At 42.9% G+C, this 17,715-nt stretch overlaps 1 protein-coding gene across 1 annotated transcript in view; it reads left to right on the forward strand.

Annotated features, from left to right (window-relative positions):
- Window positions 1-17,391, forward strand: part of LOC136621338 (G-protein coupled receptor 22-like) — a 218,994-nt gene extending 201,603 nt beyond the window's left edge. Inside the window, exon 3 of the mRNA XM_066596784.1 lies at window positions 13,668-17,391. Coding sequence (XP_066452881.1) covers window positions 13,718-15,010 — 1,293 coding nt within the window. The 5' untranslated portion in view covers window positions 13,668-13,717 and the 3' untranslated portion in view covers window positions 15,011-17,391. The remainder of the gene's footprint in view (window positions 1-13,667) is intronic.
- Window positions 17,392-17,715: the final 324 nt, after the last annotated feature.

Below are 17,715 nucleotides of genomic sequence, written 5' to 3' on the forward strand. Positions count from 1 at the left end.
GGTCAAATACTTTCCACTCCACAAGTGCTGCATTTAAGGCAACCGAATCACACCATAGATTACAACTGCTGCCACACACTTGCTCTCTTCCATGACGTTCACTCGCTGCGAGTTGCCCAAAGGACAGGTCTCAATAACAGAACTGGTGGAGAATCATCTGTAGCCAAAAGACAAGACTTTTAATACAAAGACATCAATACTCACCGCGACACAAAGCCATTTAGAAGGCGAGTCTCTCATTTCAGTCGCCTTAGGCTAGTCGAGTCTCCAAAAACCCTGCGTTTAATAAAGGCTGTCAGAAAAAATATCAAGTCATTGACGACACGAGATGTAGACACCGTGAACACAGAACGAAAATTTCCATATTGTAAGCACAAGATATCCCAACAGACCCCTCCGCTGCCAAGTCCAGACAGGTAAATTGCAGCCACATTCTGCTCACCTGCACACAACATGGAAATCCTGATATTTTTCAGACAAGTTTTGTTTTATCGTTTGCTGTCTATTGTTTCCATCCTACCGCCAAATGACCTGGCGGACACTAATCCCTTGCACTTCCATTGAGGCTAATATAGAATTGGAAGGGACCTCCAGGGTCATCGGGTCCAACCCGCTGCTCAGTGCAGGATTCACTAAATCATCCCAGATATTTGTCCAGCCTTTGTTTGAACACTTCCATTGAAGGAAAACTCACCACTTCCCGTGGTAACCTGTTCCACTCATTGATCACCCTCACTGTCAAAAAGTTTTTTTTCTAATATCTAATTTGTGCCTCCTCCCTTTGCTCCTTGCTTCTGGTCTTTCCTTGTGCAAATGAGAATAGGGCTGATCCCTCTGGACTGTGACAGCCCTTCAGATATCTGTAGACAGCTATTAAGCCTCCACTCTGCTTTCTCTTTTGCAAGCTTAATTTTCTCAAATCCTTTAACGGTTCTTCATAGGACTTGATTTGCTGAATTGGACACAGTATTCCAGATGAGGTCTGACTAAGGAAGAGTAGAGGGGGATAATTACCTCATGTGATCTAGACTCTGTGCTTCTCTTAATACATCCCAGAATTGTGTTTGCCTTTTGGCTACTGCATCACACTGTTGACTCATGTTCAGTCTATGATCTATTAGTATACCCAAGTCTTTTACACATGTGCTGCTGCTTAGCCCAATTCCTCCCATTCTGTATGTGCTTTCTTCATTTTTCTTGCCCAGATGTAGGACTTTGCATTTCTCCTTGTTAAATACCATTCTGTTAGTTGCTGCCCACTGTGCAAGCTTTTCTAGATCTTTTTGAATACTCTCTCTTCCCTGGTGTTAGCTATCCTTCCTAGCTTTGTGTCATCAGCAAATTTGATCAGTTTCCCATCAATTCCCTCCTCGAGATCATTTCTAAAAATATTGAACAACACTGGGCCTAGGACAGAGCCTTGTGGTACCCTACTCAATACATTCTTCCTCTTGGATGTGCAGCCAATTATGATAACTCATTGAGTAGATCACTCAGCCAGTTGTGAATCCACCTAACAGTTGCCTTCTCAATCCCATATTTGGTCATTTTTTCAATGTATAGTATGAGATACTTTGTCTAATGCTTTACTAAGGTCAAGATATACTATATCCATTGCATTTTCCTGATCAACCCAGTTGGTGATTCTCTCGTAGAAGCAAATTAGGTTTGTCTGGCATGACTTGTTTGTTACAAAACCCATGCTGACTCTAGTTAATTACGCCATTTTCATCCAAGTACTTGCATAATTCTCTTTTAAGAATTTGTTCAAAGATCTTTCCCGGTATAGAAGTCAGGCTCACAGGCCTGTAGTTTCCTGGATCCACCTTCTTCCCTTTTTTGAAGATAGTGACATTTGTCCTTTTCCAATCTTCTGGGACTTCTCCTGTTCTCCATGAATTTTCAAAGATTATGGCGAGTGGTTCAGCAATTACCTCCGCTGTTTCCTTTAGTATCTTAGAATGTAATTCATCTGGACCTTGAGACTTGAATTCATTTAAGTTAGCTAAGTGTTCACTCACCATCTCTTTGCTTATATATAGCTGTTTGAGCAGTCCCACCATTTTAATAGCGGAGCTTTGATATTAATTACTAGAAAATGATGTTATATTTATGGCCAGGGGGCACTTCTACCATGAGACGGCCTGAGCTTGTCGCCTCAGTGGTAAGTCACCGATGCGTCAGTATTTATTTTTTACTGGATATATTAATAGGGCAGCAACCCAACAATCATTTCACTCACCGTGTCTGACGCTCTTCTCCAGCCGCTGCCATCAGTCTGTGCCCCTGACCTCTCTTCCCAGTGTCTGCGTTCCTATACACAGTGCAGATACTGGGGGGAAAAGATCAAGGGTCACAGACTGATGACAGCAGTGGTGGCTGCCAGACCAGAACTACAGATGGAGTGAGTAAAATGCTTTTCGGGTTGCTGCCTCCCTGTAGGTCCATTGCGGGGCACTATTACTACTGGAGCCACTAGGGGGGGGTCACTATTAAAGGGGTTGTCTCACGAAAGCAAGTGGGTCTATACACTTCTGTATGGCCATATTAATGCACTTTGTAATATACATCGTGCATTAAATATGAGCCATACAGAAGTTATTCACTTACCTGCTCCGTTGCTAGCGTCCCCGTTGCCATGGTTCCGTCTAACTTCGGTGTCTTCTTGCTTTTTTAGACGCGCTTGCGCAGATGGATCTTCTCCCTTCGGCTGGTCTTGGAAGCATCTGCGTTTTGGCTCCGCCCCCTTGGACGCATCATCGCGTAGCTCCGCCCCATGACGTGTGCCGGTTCCAGCCTCCTGATTGGCTGGAATCGGCACGTGACGGGGGCGGAGCTACGCGATGACGCGTACAAGGGGGCGGAGCCAAAACGCCGATGCTTCCAAGACTAGCCGAAGGGAGAAGATCCATCTGCGCAAGCGCGTCTAAAAAAGCAAGAAGACACCGAAGTTAGACGGAACCATGGCAACGGGGACGCTAGCAACGGAGCAGGTAAGTGAATAACTTCTGTATGGCTCATATTTAATGCACGATGTATATTACAAAGTGCATTAATATGGCCATACAGAAGTGCATAGACCCACTTGCTTTCGTGAGACAACCCCTTTAATATTGGGGCTGCTAATGGGGTCACTAATACTACTGGAGCCAACATGAGGGACACTATTACTACTGGGGTCACTGTAGGGTCACTATTATCAGGGCTACTAACAAGGGCATTAATACTACTTGGGCCATTTCTGGGGTCACTAATATTCCTGAGGTCACTATTATTACTAGGGCTACTACGAGGGTCACTATTACTACTGGGCCACTATTACTACTGGGGCCACTACAGAGGTCACTATTATTATCAGGGCTATTACGGGGGGGTCACTATTATAACTGGGAGCACTACAAGGGTCACTATTATTACCAGGCCACTATTACTATTGGGGGCACTACAAGTGTCACTATTATAACTGAGGCCACTACAAGGGTCACTATTATTACCAGGCCACTATTACTATTGGGGCCACTACAAGTGTCACTATTATAACTGGGGCCACTACAAGGGTCACTATTATTACTAGGGGTACTACAGGGGTCACTATTGATGCATTTGCCATTGATGAAGGAATGGAGTTAAACATTATAAAGTCACTGCGACCTGATGCAGATTGCTGCGCTCATCCAGGATGTCCCACCTCACCCGCTGAACTATAGGCTCCTCCAGCTGTCACATCATTACTTCAGGGAAGAGCTGAAGGAGCTCTGAAGATGTTCCCCTCCTTTGCTTTATCATCATGACTGCTCCAGACCTGCTGGATTTCCTTACGTTAGATATGCTCAAATAAACAGGCCTAAAGGGGGAATTCTGTGAATAAGACTGGATCCAGGTATTGGGTATTAGTCTCCTATTTATAATGCACATGCTTAGTCTAACACCGGGGGGGGGCACATCTTTTTTTTGGGACCTCTGCAGCACCGCATATGTGATTTGGAGCAGGAGACCCAATTGTTTATTTCTGTTATGTATTTCGAGATTGGAAGGATGAAGATTTGTTACACTAGAGATGATTTAGGAGCAGGAGCTATAAGCTGCATGCTTCACCAGAGCCTGACTCCTACTGCCATCTTCTGGACAGAGGAGGTCTAGCATGTGCTGTTGGAACATGAAGACAGAACAAACTGTTGTACAAAATTAAGAAATGCTACAAAGTATGTTGATAGAAAACTATTCATAAATAACAGTTACAATAATTTAATATAAAAAACACCACAGAATATAAGGATGCAAATAAGGTACAACGAATGGCCACTTTATAACAGACCCCCATCTGGTAACACGTAGGACCTCCTTTGGCTTTTAGAATCACAGTAATCTGTTGCGGCGTCGATCCACGGATATCAAAGGACCCAGTTTGTATAAAGAAAAACTTCCTCCCCCACCATTGCTCCAGCAGCGAGACAGCATGGGGTCAGCGATTCATGCTGCTTGTGCCAAATTCTGACCTACCATCAGCACGGTGCAACAAAAAATCTGGATTATCAGATGCTTAGTGAGACACTTGTGCTCTTTTTCCTGCTGGAGTCACCCGTTTCTTAATCACAATGGGCTTTAACTGGTCGCCTGCTGTTGTAGCTCATCTGTGCATTTCGACAGGTTAGTTGGAGCACCAGAGTTGTATTTGGCTCTTGATTGTGCAGCGCCTGTACATCAGAATGATTCCTGACATCCTCCTCTCATCCCTTTCTGTGACGTGTTGTATCCGTCCACAAAATCCCCTTTTGCTGGGTGTTTTTCCTGGATCACACCATTCTCGGTATACTCTCCACACGAAAAAAAACCCACGCGGTCAGCAGTAAAATCCTGGCCCCGGCTAGTCCAGCAGCGATAACTCAGCCTCGTTGGAAGTCATTCAGATCGCTGGATTTTCCCATCTAATGTGCATTCACACTGAAACTGATCCATGGAAAACTTGTCACGTGATTTTATGCTGCACTCCGGGGTCACGGGGGGAATTTACATACAGGGAAGCTCCAATCGTGAAAGAGTCGGGGGCTCTAATGAGGGGCTATTCAGTGCATATTTTATATATGGTTAAAATAAAGGGACACGTACTGTATAACCACCTCATGTGTCATTTAGAACAAGTCACATGTTCCTGGAAAAACACACATAAATATAAACAAAGTGAAGTGCACACTCAAGTTAGGGCTCATGTCCACTAGCAAAATTGAATTGCGGATTCCGCTGTGGAATCCACATTCAATTTTGCCCATAGGAAATCATTGGCCATCCGCGGTCAATTAAATTGAATTTTGCACCCGCGACTGGCATTTTAATAGATTTGCGTTTTTCACGCGTGGGAGAAAAAAATGCAACATGCTCCATTTTACCGCGGATTCCGTGCGGATCGGCCACATTGCTATCAATAGGTGCAGATATCCGCATGAAAAAAAAACAAACAAACATTTAAAGCAAATCCGCAAGATTCTGCGCGGATTGTATTTTTCTAGTGGACATGAGGCCTTACAGTATCATGAACCCCACCCCGCCCGACTAACATAAAACAATGCACAGAATATAGAGTAAATACATATCAGCACCTCAGAGCATGCTTCCCTATCACTCCTTGTGTGACTGAGGCCCCCTGCCCATGGCCAGTCGGATTCAGAATGCAAAATCTCGCAGTGGAAACAGACTCGGCGCCCCCCAGAGACCCTATACTCACCTCTCCAGATCCACCAAGCGAGCGTCTCGGCCAACGCTGGACTATGACGCGATTTCCCACGATACTTCCGCAGTGCTTACAGCGGAAGTATCACGGCATGGACGTCTTCCATTGACTGCAATGGAAGCCGTCTGTACTATTTTACTCACAGATTAGAACATGCTGTGATTCTCCCCCGCGAGCAGAAAAATCACAGTTGATTTCCGCTTGTGGGCAGGGTAGAATCATTTACCATTGCATGTCTATAGACGGACATTGCTGCAAAATTCGCAGTGGGCATCTGGTCACAAATTCCAAATCGATTTGTCTGTGGGCATTCAGCCTTAGGCCCCCTCCACATGAGTGCGGGCGTATTTGTGCGCACCTGAGAGCTGCGTATTTGTGGAATGAACAATGCTTTTTGCACGCACATCAGCGTATTTTACTGTACTTTTTGCACCCCCAAGGCATGTTCATTTGTGTGCAGTAAACAATTACATAATTGTACCGATCGAAATGGCTGATGAGTCTGAGTTCTAGATGTGTTCTTTTTCCTGCGCAATGATGCAGTGTTATACACATCTCATAGCGTGTTTTGCACACATTTGCACATCCCCACTGACTTTTATAGGGGCTATGGGTGTGCAAATGAGCAGGAAAGTAAAGCATGTTGATTTTTTTTTTTTTTGCATGACCGAAAAAATACACACGTGTGCAAACCCATTGAAATCAAAAGGCTCGGTTCTCTGTATTGCGCATGCAGATTTCTGTATGCGCGAATACGCCTGTGTGAAGCCGAATTTAAATCTGCATTTCTCTAACTGTGCAATGCCCGCACAGCAGCATGCTGGGGAGGGTGGCGGTAAAGAAATAATATTAAGTTGTTCCAAGGGCCTATGTGATTTGAGATAGATAGATAGATTAGATAGATAGCCTTAGCTATGTGCTACTCGTTCAGTCGCAAAGGTACTGGCCACCGGTTAAAGGGAGGAAATCTGGTGAATGTAGGCTGAGGGCCAATCGCTGTTAGGTCCACCCGGCCACATGATCTTCCTCCTCTTTGTAGCAGCATCTTGTGGAACTACATGAATCATCTTCCTCCTGGCTCAGTCTCTTCCTCTCTGATGTTCTGAAGTGCCACTGTAAGCCCATTAGTACTCTTGTAATACAGTTGCTTAGTACTGCCACTGTATTTATGTTATAAGCTTGGTTCTGGTATTAGATCTATGTACTGAGGTTGGTTCTGGTATTATATATGTGTATTGAGGTTGGTTTGTGCTGTATTCATGTTATGAGATTGGTCCTGGTGCTGTATTTCTGTAGGGAAAAACCTACCTAAACACAGGTAACCTGCCCTGAGAAGGGCAAACCTGGTCACATACCTTGGCCACTAGCTGACCCTACGTGGGATAGGAGAAAACCAACAAACAAGATGAAAAGCTATAACACTGTACTTAGCTTTAGAAGACACAGGTTAACAGGACCTCCAGCTCCCAGCTCTGACTACATCCAAAGCCAGGGAGAGACTGAGATTATTCAGCTCAGAGCTAAGCACAAGACCAGGCTAAATAGACCTGACAAATACCCACAGGTGAGGCCAGGCTTGTCTCACCTATCACCACTCCCACCAGGCCAGAAACACACAAAACCTGTACCAGACCACCTAGAAAGGAAGCGATTCCAGAACTGGCGCAGCAGTATCTTACTATGATAGATAGATTGATAGATAGATAGATAGATTTTAAATACCTCAATAAATGGATAGAAGTGAGGTGGCCCCTGCAAAATCTGAGTGCACACTCATAGCGTGGTTCATTATGTAAGTTGAGGCAGATTTAGCAGACGTTCCCCTGGACAGCAGGGAGGTCAGTAAAGAAAGCCTATCTCATTTAAATGAATTCACACTTTCTGTAGATGTTACTTCACTCAGATCAGCATTAAGATAATAATGTAATCATGAAAGTCTAAGAGAGCTGTCACAGTGATAAAGTTGCAGGATATGATGGCTGCTCACAAGAAATGGAGATTTAAAGGAGCACTTAAAGCCTGAAGCATTTATCTCAATTGGATCAATGAAAGTCTGACTTTTGTATCCCAGCGGTTGTACCCCACAGATCTAAAGGATAGACTGCAATAACCCTCAAGTCTATAATTTTCATCATTTTAAAGACCTTGGCTTGCTCTCAGTGAATAGAGACAATAATTTACATTCAGAGACCTGGCCTGATTATTTCCAGCTCATGCAGTTGCAGGGCCAGCTAAGATGTAGTTATACTTACTATTACATGTGTTTTTAATATGTTTACCTATAATAACTACTCTGCACTAAAAAAAACTAAATAAGTTTCACCACACTATCAAAAACTTGAAGAGAAGGAGGCTGGAAACTTTCTTTTTCTCTTGTTTTTCCTTATTCTTTAATCATATACCCTCCTCTTCCTTCTATTTCTTCCTCTTCTACTTCCTCTTCTTTTGCTTCTTCTTTCTTCATACTTCTTATATCTTCTTCTACTTCCTCTTCTTTTCCTTCTTCTTCCTTCTGCCATCTTCTTTTTCTTCCCCCTCTTCTTCCTTCTTATACTTTATTTTCCTTCCTATCCTTTCATCCTTTTTCCTTTCCTAGTTTTACTTCCTCTTCTTTTCTTCTTCTTCCCTCTTATACTTTTTTCTTTCTTCTCCCTCTTCTTCTACTTTTTCCTATTACACTTTTTTCCTCCTTCTTCTTCCTCTTCTCCTTCTTTTTCCCCTTTCTCTTTTCCTTTTTCCTTGATCTTCTTTCCCTTTTTATCTTCTTTTCCTTCTTCTTCTTTCTCCCTCCTCCTTCCTTTTTTTATGTGGTTATTTCAAGATTTAATGATGGATTTAGTGATGGGAACACAAATTGTTGCATGGTGTACAATAACTTAGGCAAAATCATGATTTTACCCAGATTGACCCTACCAGCAAAAGAGATAGGCAGAGTTTTCTAGGCCCTGGTCTTCTCCTTAACCCAGGACAAATGTGAAGCCACATTGCAGTCATTGAATTCATCAACTATATGAGTAATATTAATCCCACAATATTTGAAGTACAAGAGAACTGGCAAGGGGTAATCATAAGAGAATGTAAGGTCAGCATTACCATCTAAAGGGTAGAGGACAAACTTGTCCCAGTTGATAAGAATTCCTGAGTAGGAGTCAACTTCATCAATAAGTTGGATAGCTGCCTGTAAAGAGAGATCAGAATCATTGAAAAATAGTATACGGTTGTCAGCATTAAGCGCTAACTTTGCCTAAATACCATTATGAGTTAAGCCCTGAACCCAAGATGAGGAATTAGGACAATGGAGTCCTCATATAAGGAAGGAGGTAAACTAGCCGTTGTAAAACTGGCATTATACTATACATAGCTAGGAGATGAAAACCCAGAGACTCAAAATATCTTTTATATAAATCAGCAAACTGATCATTGGGGCCTGGGGCTTTACCAGAGCAGCAATAGCTTGTTGTATTTCCTCCAAATCTATGAGGGCTTCAAGAAAGTTCCGCTCATCTTCAGAAAATTGGGGAATAGATAAACCAGTGTCCTGGGGAGGGCATCCCTCGATGTCCTCCTCAGACTTCTGCAGTCTAGAGGAGTACAAAGAAGAATGGAAGGCATGAAAACACTTTATATTCTCACTGGATGACCTGTATATCTGACCACCCAGAGCCAGAGAGATCCTTGATGAGGAAAATAGCATTTTTGTGCATTGGTTACCGAGCTCAAAGTTGTGTTGCTTTTGGAAGAAAATACGTTGATTAGCCAATAAATGAAGGACTTGCGAGTATGAACGCTGCTGAAGTCTCCAATTAGTTAAATTAGAGTCTGAAGGATTCTGAATGTAAGTTTGCTCCATTGCTGCTTCTGCTGCTAATTCCTCTGACTCCCTAGTCATCCGCTTAACAGAGGACACAGATTATTTGAGACAACCCCTTAGATATGCTTTTGCTACTTCTCAAGTGAACAGCAAATCACTGGGTGGGGAATTGGATGCGAAAAAACCTTGCGGCTATTCTGGGACTCTCTCTGGCTCCAGAAATTGGGAAAGCCAGAATAGGTGTACATGCCAAGTTAGCGAGGAGGCAGGTGGGCCATAGAAAGGGTAATGAGCTGGGGGGAATGGTCAGAGAGTCTGCAAAAGAGATATATGCAATCAGACTATTTATGAATGGGGGAATAACACTGTTCGTGCTACAGTTTTGGTGAAGGGGCGCCGGAACTAGATGAGGTTCCAAGTTGGTCCTGCTTGCAATTGAACCGTTCCAGGGTCTACGATGGGATTCCTGGCCCTATTTTCACCATCTCAGCATCTTGAGGTGACACAAGGGGAATGTATGTTCCCTTAGCTTGCATTATAAATCATCATCCCAGGAGAACTTTAGGATACCGTTTAAGTCATATGGTGGCGGGAATTCTTCTAACATAGTCTGCTCACATAGCCAGCTAGGACACCCCTACCCCCACTCCTTCCTTATTCTACTTTCTTAGACCTTCTTCTTCAATCTCCCTCTCTCTCTTCTTCTTCTTATTCTTCTTATACCTCTTCTTCCTTCCTATACCTTCGTCTTCCTTCTCATCCCTCTTCCTTTATTTCTTCTTCCTTCTTCTCCTTCACCTCTTAGACAGTATTATACACCGGTTTTAGTGGAAATAGTGGAGTTTAGCTGTTGTTCAAACTAATTCGGACCAAACTAAACTTTTGAACTGAACACATCCAAAAATGTCTGTAATGGCAATATCACTATATATAAAGTGGGCAAGGAGGCCTCGAGGACAGAAGCAGCTGAGTGGGGCTGGGCTATGCTTATGTTGTAGTTTATATAAGAAACAATCCCAAGAACGGAAGTCTGGTTGGTCCCTGATGAATGGAATGGATGTTACGCAGGTGCTCCATTCACTTCAATGACAACGTCGGAGATTGCCAAAGCGCTTGAACTCCCGTGCTGCCTATGCAGCCTCCGCTCCATTCACTCGGAGACCATTAGATCCCCCATTCTTGGAAGCAGTGGGGGATCCCCTTATCATAAAGTTACCCTATCCTGTGGATAGGGAATAACTTTATAATCTGGCACAACACCTTTAAGTGGGATTTTCAGCTTCTGGATACAAACAAGAATCATGTAATTCACTGACAGCCAGCAGAGATCTTGAAAAGCTGAAGAATTGAAGCAGAATGTACATTAGAAAATTACACTACTTTTTATTATATGATGATGACACTTTATAAACATAGAGTTATCATTTGCATTGTACTGGGTTCATCAGTAATGATCGAAGTGTCCCTTTAAGGCCGCAGGTCATGATTATGATGCCCCCAGCCACAGCCCGACCTCTTGTCCGCAGTGCTCCATCATTAATGCGCACAGTGGTTGTGTCACCACAGTCACTGGCAGAGTGCGGTGATTCACTCAGCGTCAGAGCCGGGATTACTGTCTATTCATCTCATATTTATGCAAACTTCTCCGCTCGTGTTCTGAATCCAAATTGACCCCTGTAAATGAAGACATCCAGCGTCGGCGCACGCGGCAGCAGCCCCTCCGTGAATTGCTTATGCGCATTACTTCTGATCACTCTGCACAACCGCTGAAGAGTCGTCTGGTTTTTATATTGATGCAAAACAGAAAGTTTAAAGGGCATCAGTCATCACTTCTGTGCCTATAAAACCACCAACGCCGATACAACATGGAAGTACCGCCGGTTTTCAAACTGCTTTTGTTGTAATTCCTCCTAAATCATACCTTTTAGAAAGTAAGGTTTAAATATTCCCTGTGCCGCATGCGAAATCTTTCAAAACACAAAATGGCCACCTCTGCTTCATTGATGCTTCTAGCTTCTAAAATGAAAACAAAGGTTTGGTACTGTGTTACCCAGTAGAGAAAAGTGTGATTGTTCCCAGTGAGAGAAAGCAAGTAATCTTGTAGATATGATACCTTTCAACGGCTAACAAAAATACATGATGTATTGCGAACCTCTCGGGCTCTTCGTCAGGCTAAAATGGAATAGATCCGAAGAGGCATGAATATTTATACACACTTATAACATACACACTTATGACAAAGCACAGATATGGATGTGATTGGTTTGCACTTAAAAGGAATTCTGCAACTGATACGGGAGTGAAAGCTTTATGGTCCCTGAATTGCTGCAAGCTTGCAATAACATCATGTATTTTTTTAGCCATTAAAAGGTATCATATCTACAAGATTACATGGTTTCTCTTGTTGGGAACAATCACACCTAGCTTCTATGGAACTAGCAGGCTGTATCACCAAAGAGTGATTGGTCTAGAGTGCAATACAAAATGGCTGTCTTGTAGTTCAGTGATGTTCATACATAGCCGGCCTTAGTGCGATCAGTACGGTCGCCCCTTTTAGGTATACCTGGCCAGATGATCTTCATCTGTGTGGCAGCATCTTGTGGAGCTACAGGAATCATCCTCCTCCTGGCTCTGTATCCTTCCTCTGATTTTCAGAGGTGGCACTGTTAGCCCTTCGGTATCTCTAAAACTCAATTACTTAGCTCTGCTACTGTATTCATGTTATGATCTTGGTTCTGGGGCTGTATTTATGTTCTGAGCTTCATTTTAGTTTTGTATTTATGTTATGAGCTTGGATCTGCTGCTGTGTTTATGTTATGTGATTGGTTCTGGGGCTGTATTTATGTTATGAGCCTGGCTATGTTGCTATAATTATGTTTTGTGCTTGTTCTAGTGCTGTAGTTATGTCATGAATTTGGTTATGTTGCTTTATTAATGTTATAAGCTTGATTTTTGGTGCTGTATTTATGAATTTGGTTCTGGTACAGTATTAGTCCTCATGCCCACGGCCGTGACGGACTCTGCCAGTGGAATATCGCAGCAGAGTCCACCACGGTGCCCCCCAAAACCCCATACTCACCTTTCAGATCCGCTGCGTGAATTTTGTCTGCTGGGCCGGCGCGCATGCGCAGTACAGCACATAAATCGTCCGTCAGAGACACATATTCACACGATACTTCCACTGTGCACACAGCGGAAGTATAGTATGACGACTGGCTTCCATTGACTACAATGGAAGCCGGGCGCTCGTATTCCCGTGGCAAATAAGAGCATGTTGCAGCGTGGACAGCGTGGGCATTAGCCCTTAATGTGCTGAGCTTGGTACTGGGGCAGGGCTGTATTTATGTTATGAGCTTGGTTATGTTGCTGTATTTACGTGCTGAGCTTTGTTTTGCTGTTGCATTTATGCTATGATCTTGGTTATGGGGCTGTATTTATGTTCAGAGCTTGGCTGTATTGCCCTATTTATGTTATATGCTTGGCTCTGTATTTATGTTTTGAGCTTGGTTCTGGTACTGTATTTATGTTCTGAGCTTGGTTATGTTGCTGTATTTATGTTATATGCGTGGTTCTAGTGCTGTATTTATGTTATGTGTTTGGTTTTGCTTTTGTATTTGGGTTATGAGCTTGATTCTGGTGCTTTATTTATGTTCTGAGCTTGGTTTTAGTGTTTTTTTATATCATGAGCTTGATTTCGGTGTTTTTATGTCATGAACTTGGTTCCGGTACACTATGTATTCACTGAGTTGTTCTGGTGTGGGTATGCTGCTAATAGTTACTTACTGTGCAAGCAGAATAAAGCAGATTACTTATCAGTGCAATATATATAGTTTTTACCTTATGATGGGATGGCTGAAATTTTTTTTGCGAGAGTTGCAATTTGATCTAAGGCTGGCTTTGTGTCCAGAGTTCTATAGAGCTAATAGGCTACATCACAATACACAATAGTTCAGAATACAAAATGGCTGACTGATGACTCATTGGCATTTGTAGTTTCTATGAAACTAATAACTTCTTATTATACAGAGTAGTCCAGAATACAAAATGTCTGCCTTATGTTTCAGTGATATAGTGTACTAGAAATCTATGTGTCACTCATCTAATATGTTCTCCCCTTTGTTTGCCACACAGGGAGACGCACAGTCGAAATTCCCCATTTCTAGGACTATGCAGAGAACAGAATGGTGTCAGCCAAGGAGACAGATATGTACGACGCCATCTTGGAAACTAACGATGGATCCAGCACAGATGCCGGCTGGTACTTTCCTTATCCACTGGGCTTCCAGGTTTCCCTTACCAGCTTCCTCATGCTGGAAATTGTGTTGGGTTTTAGCAGCAACTTGACAGTACTTGTCCTCTACTGTATGCAGTCAAACCTGGTGGACTCTGTCAGTAACATGGTGACAATGAACCTCCATGTTTTGGATATCATCATCTGTGTGATCTGTGTGCCGCTGACTATAGTCATCATCTTGATTCCACTAGAACAGAACATTGCTCTGGTTTGTTGCTTCCACGAGGCATGTGTCACTTTCAGTAGCATCGCTACAGCCATCAACGTTTTGGTGATCAGTTTGGACAGGTACGACATCTCAGTGAGACCAGCTAACCGGGTTCTTACTCCTAGTCGGATGGTGCTGCTCCTCTCCTGCGTTTGGTTTGTGTCCCTCATGGTTTTCTTCATTCCTTTCTTCGAAGTGGAATTTTTCGGTGATCCAGATCACATGGCGACATGGCAGAACCGGACTTTGCTCTGTGTCAGCGTCAACGAGTACCACACGGAGCTGGGCATGTACTATCACTTGGTCATTCAGATTCCCATCTTCTTTGCAGCGGTGGCTGTTATGCTGGTCACCTACTCCAAAATCCTCCAGGCTCTCAATATTAAGATTGGAAACCATTTTAAGAGAAGCCAACGTCGGAAAACCAAGAAAAGGATGAAGAGGAAATCATCAGACCAAAGCACCGTGGGGGAGACCAAGAGACTGGCTCCTCCACCGGTGATACAAAACCCACCCATGAGGGTCCAGGCTTCTGTCTCTGTTATCATTGCCTTGAGACGAGCTGTGAAACGACACCGGGATCGCCGAGAACGCCAAAAGCGCGTCTTCAGGATGTCTCTTATTATTATCACAACCTTCTTACTCTGTTGGGCTCCAATTTCTATTGTGAACCTTCTTATCCTCTGTGTGGGGCCCAGTGACCTTCTGGTGAAGTTACGTATCTGTTTCATCACCATGGCCTATGGCACAACCATCTTTCACCCTCTCTTGTATGCTTTCACTCGGCAGAAGTTCCGCAACGTCTTGAAGAATAAGATGAAGAAGAGGGTGGTTTCGGTGTTGCAAGTGGATCCAGCTCCCGGTGGAACTGTTATACATAATTCTTGGATTGAACCCAAGAAAGCCAGGAAAGCAAAGCTAGAGTGTAGCGATGGGACTGACCGATGTCTGACAGATGCCGTGAAGGAGTGAGCCTATAACTTTATATTAGAGTTGTTCAAATATGGACGTATCTTATGGCAGTGGGATATTAGCACACGTGTTTCATTGATTAAAAAAAATATATATCTGAAAGGGCCTCTCGGGAGCAACATATATGATATTGCCCTTAAATATATCCAAGAAAAGCACTGCCATCTTACCTCTGTGGCTGGCTCGCCACAAGTACATTCAGCCCATCCGGTTCCAGGATGGATTAATCCAGGTGATGCTGTTCCTTCTATGTAGGGCCAGGAACAGTGAGTTCCACATCATTCTACCATCAGTCGTCATGGCTTTTATGGGACTACTTACAGTTTTTTATGAGGATAGTGAGTAGCATCGCATGCATTGACCTTCCATAAATCATTCTGGATATCTGTCAGCAGCTCTATTATACCATATGAATAAAGGACACACAAAAACAACAGAAAATAGGACTATCTAAAGGGGAAAAAAACGCTGTATTTTTATACAAATAATAGAATTGGTTTTAACTCATTAGCAACCACAGCCATGAACTGTAAATTTAGAATTGTATAAACTTTTTTGGTTTTTTTTTAAGTTAAAATTTCAAAAAAAATTCGTAGGGTGTGGTGTAAAATATTTAGTCTTCAAAAACAACTTTTGGGACACTTTAGTTGATGTGCATTAGTTTGCACAACTTTTAATTCCATAAATAATATTATATGTATTCTTCCACTTTTTTATAAAAAACAAAAGGCAAAAAGTTACAAATAATACATTTAATATGGAACCTTCCATTTTTATCAAAGCATCGAAAAAATAGAGCAAGCGGTGACAGATGCCTCCGATAGGCGCAAGTTCTGAAATTGTGAATGGCTCGCTGTTCCTGTTTGTCGTATTCATGTGGTTTGTTAGGCTTGTCAGATCATTAAAGCACAATTAGGTTTAAGTTTTGGCAATAGGATAACCATAATCAGCGCAAAAAACAATGCAAAGAGTCTTGAGGTAATCCTGACAAAGGCTTGAGATTCTCATACCTTCGATGCTGAAAGTGGACATCTCGCCATGCACAGCGGGGTGGCCATTTTATGAGCTGGACCAACAGTCATTATGGGAGTGCATCCTCTCATCGGTAGCCAGTGTTGTATGAATAGTAGTCAAGCCTAGTGAATATTAGCCATAGAGTGCCTCAGTAATGTCAATGTTGTCAGATCACAAAATGGTTGCCTCTGCTGTGTCTAAGTAAAAGGTGCTTTTAGGGCCTACCTAGTAACCAGATCAAGAGTGTCCATAGCAACCATTAATGTAGATCAGACCTGTGTGTAAGTAAAAGGAGTTCTTTAAGACCTGCTTAGTAACCAGATGCAGAGAGTCCATAGCAACCATTTGTTTAGATCAATCCCCTGTGTCTAAATAACCAAAGCTCTTTAAGGCCTACCTAGTAACCAGATGTAGAGAGTCTATAGCAACTATTTGTTTAGTTCAGTCCTTTGTGTCTAAGTAACAGGAGCTCTTCAAGACCTGCCTAGTAACCAGATGCAGAGTCCATAGAAACAACTAGTTTAGATCAGTCCTCTGTATCTAGGTATCAGAAGCTATCTAAGGCCTACTTAGTAACCAGATGCAGAGTCCATAGCAACCACTGCTTTACTGTACAGCAGTCTACCGCCAGATAGGCTGTTATGAGTTCATCTCGGATTGGTTGTTATTGATCATGTTGGAACATATTAAGTTATTGGGGATCTTTTTATCGGTATTTCAATAATTTCTGAATTCATATTGTAAAGTGTTTATGTCACTATGCGGCTGTCATAGGTAGCACATATTTTCTAGAGCATTTACGTACAGTTTCCATATAAATCATTTCTTAGCTACAAGCAAGTGATGAAAAAATATAATAATAAAGCTTATAATATATTTTATCCAGTGTGTTTTATGTCAGGAATAAGATGATTTAAATAATATATATATATATATAACATGTGAATGTATCCGGAAAAGCTGCTAAGGATCATGGGAGGTCGTGCACAGTGAGTACGTTGGTCCTTTCTATAAACCGTACACAGTACAGGAGAATAGGTGGTGAGAAGTTTTTAAAGGGGTTGTTACCAGTAAATTGACCATATCCAATATTAGGATACAAAGGAGAAAAGTCCGATTTTGACATTTTGCCCCATCAGTCAAAATCGCAACTTAATTTCCCATCGGAGAGGTGTGAGCATAGTGCCAAAGCTGGTTTATTGCAGGAGCTTATGAGTATCGGGCCTTTTATATGGTTCAATAGTTGGGCAAGAATGGTACTTAGAACATTATTTTTCCCAATCATCAAGTCATATGAAGGTGTGGCCGATGACCGCCCTTTTGTCAGGTGATCGCATCTTTTATGAGTCACAAAAAAATTTTAATTGGCAGTTACTAGAGATGAGCAAGCGTACTCGGAAAAGCACTACTCGCTCGAGTAATTTGCTTTATCCGAGTATCGCTGTGCTCGTCCCTGAAGATTCGGGTGCCGGCACGGAGCGGGGAGCTGCAGGGGAGAGCGGGGAGGAACGGAGGTAAGATCTTTCTCTCCCTCTCTCCCGCCCGCTCTCCCCTGCTCCCCGCTGCGACTCACCTGTCAGCCGCAGAGGCACCCGAATCTTCAGACCCGAGCACAGCGATACTCGGATAAAGCAAATTACTAGAACGAGTAGTGCTTTTCCGAGTACGCTCGCTCATCTCTATCAGTTACA

Source organism: Eleutherodactylus coqui, chromosome 3 (genome assembly GCF_035609145.1).
Source record: "Eleutherodactylus coqui strain aEleCoq1 chromosome 3, aEleCoq1.hap1, whole genome shotgun sequence".
NCBI lineage: Eukaryota > Metazoa > Chordata > Amphibia > Anura > Eleutherodactylidae > Eleutherodactylus > Eleutherodactylus coqui.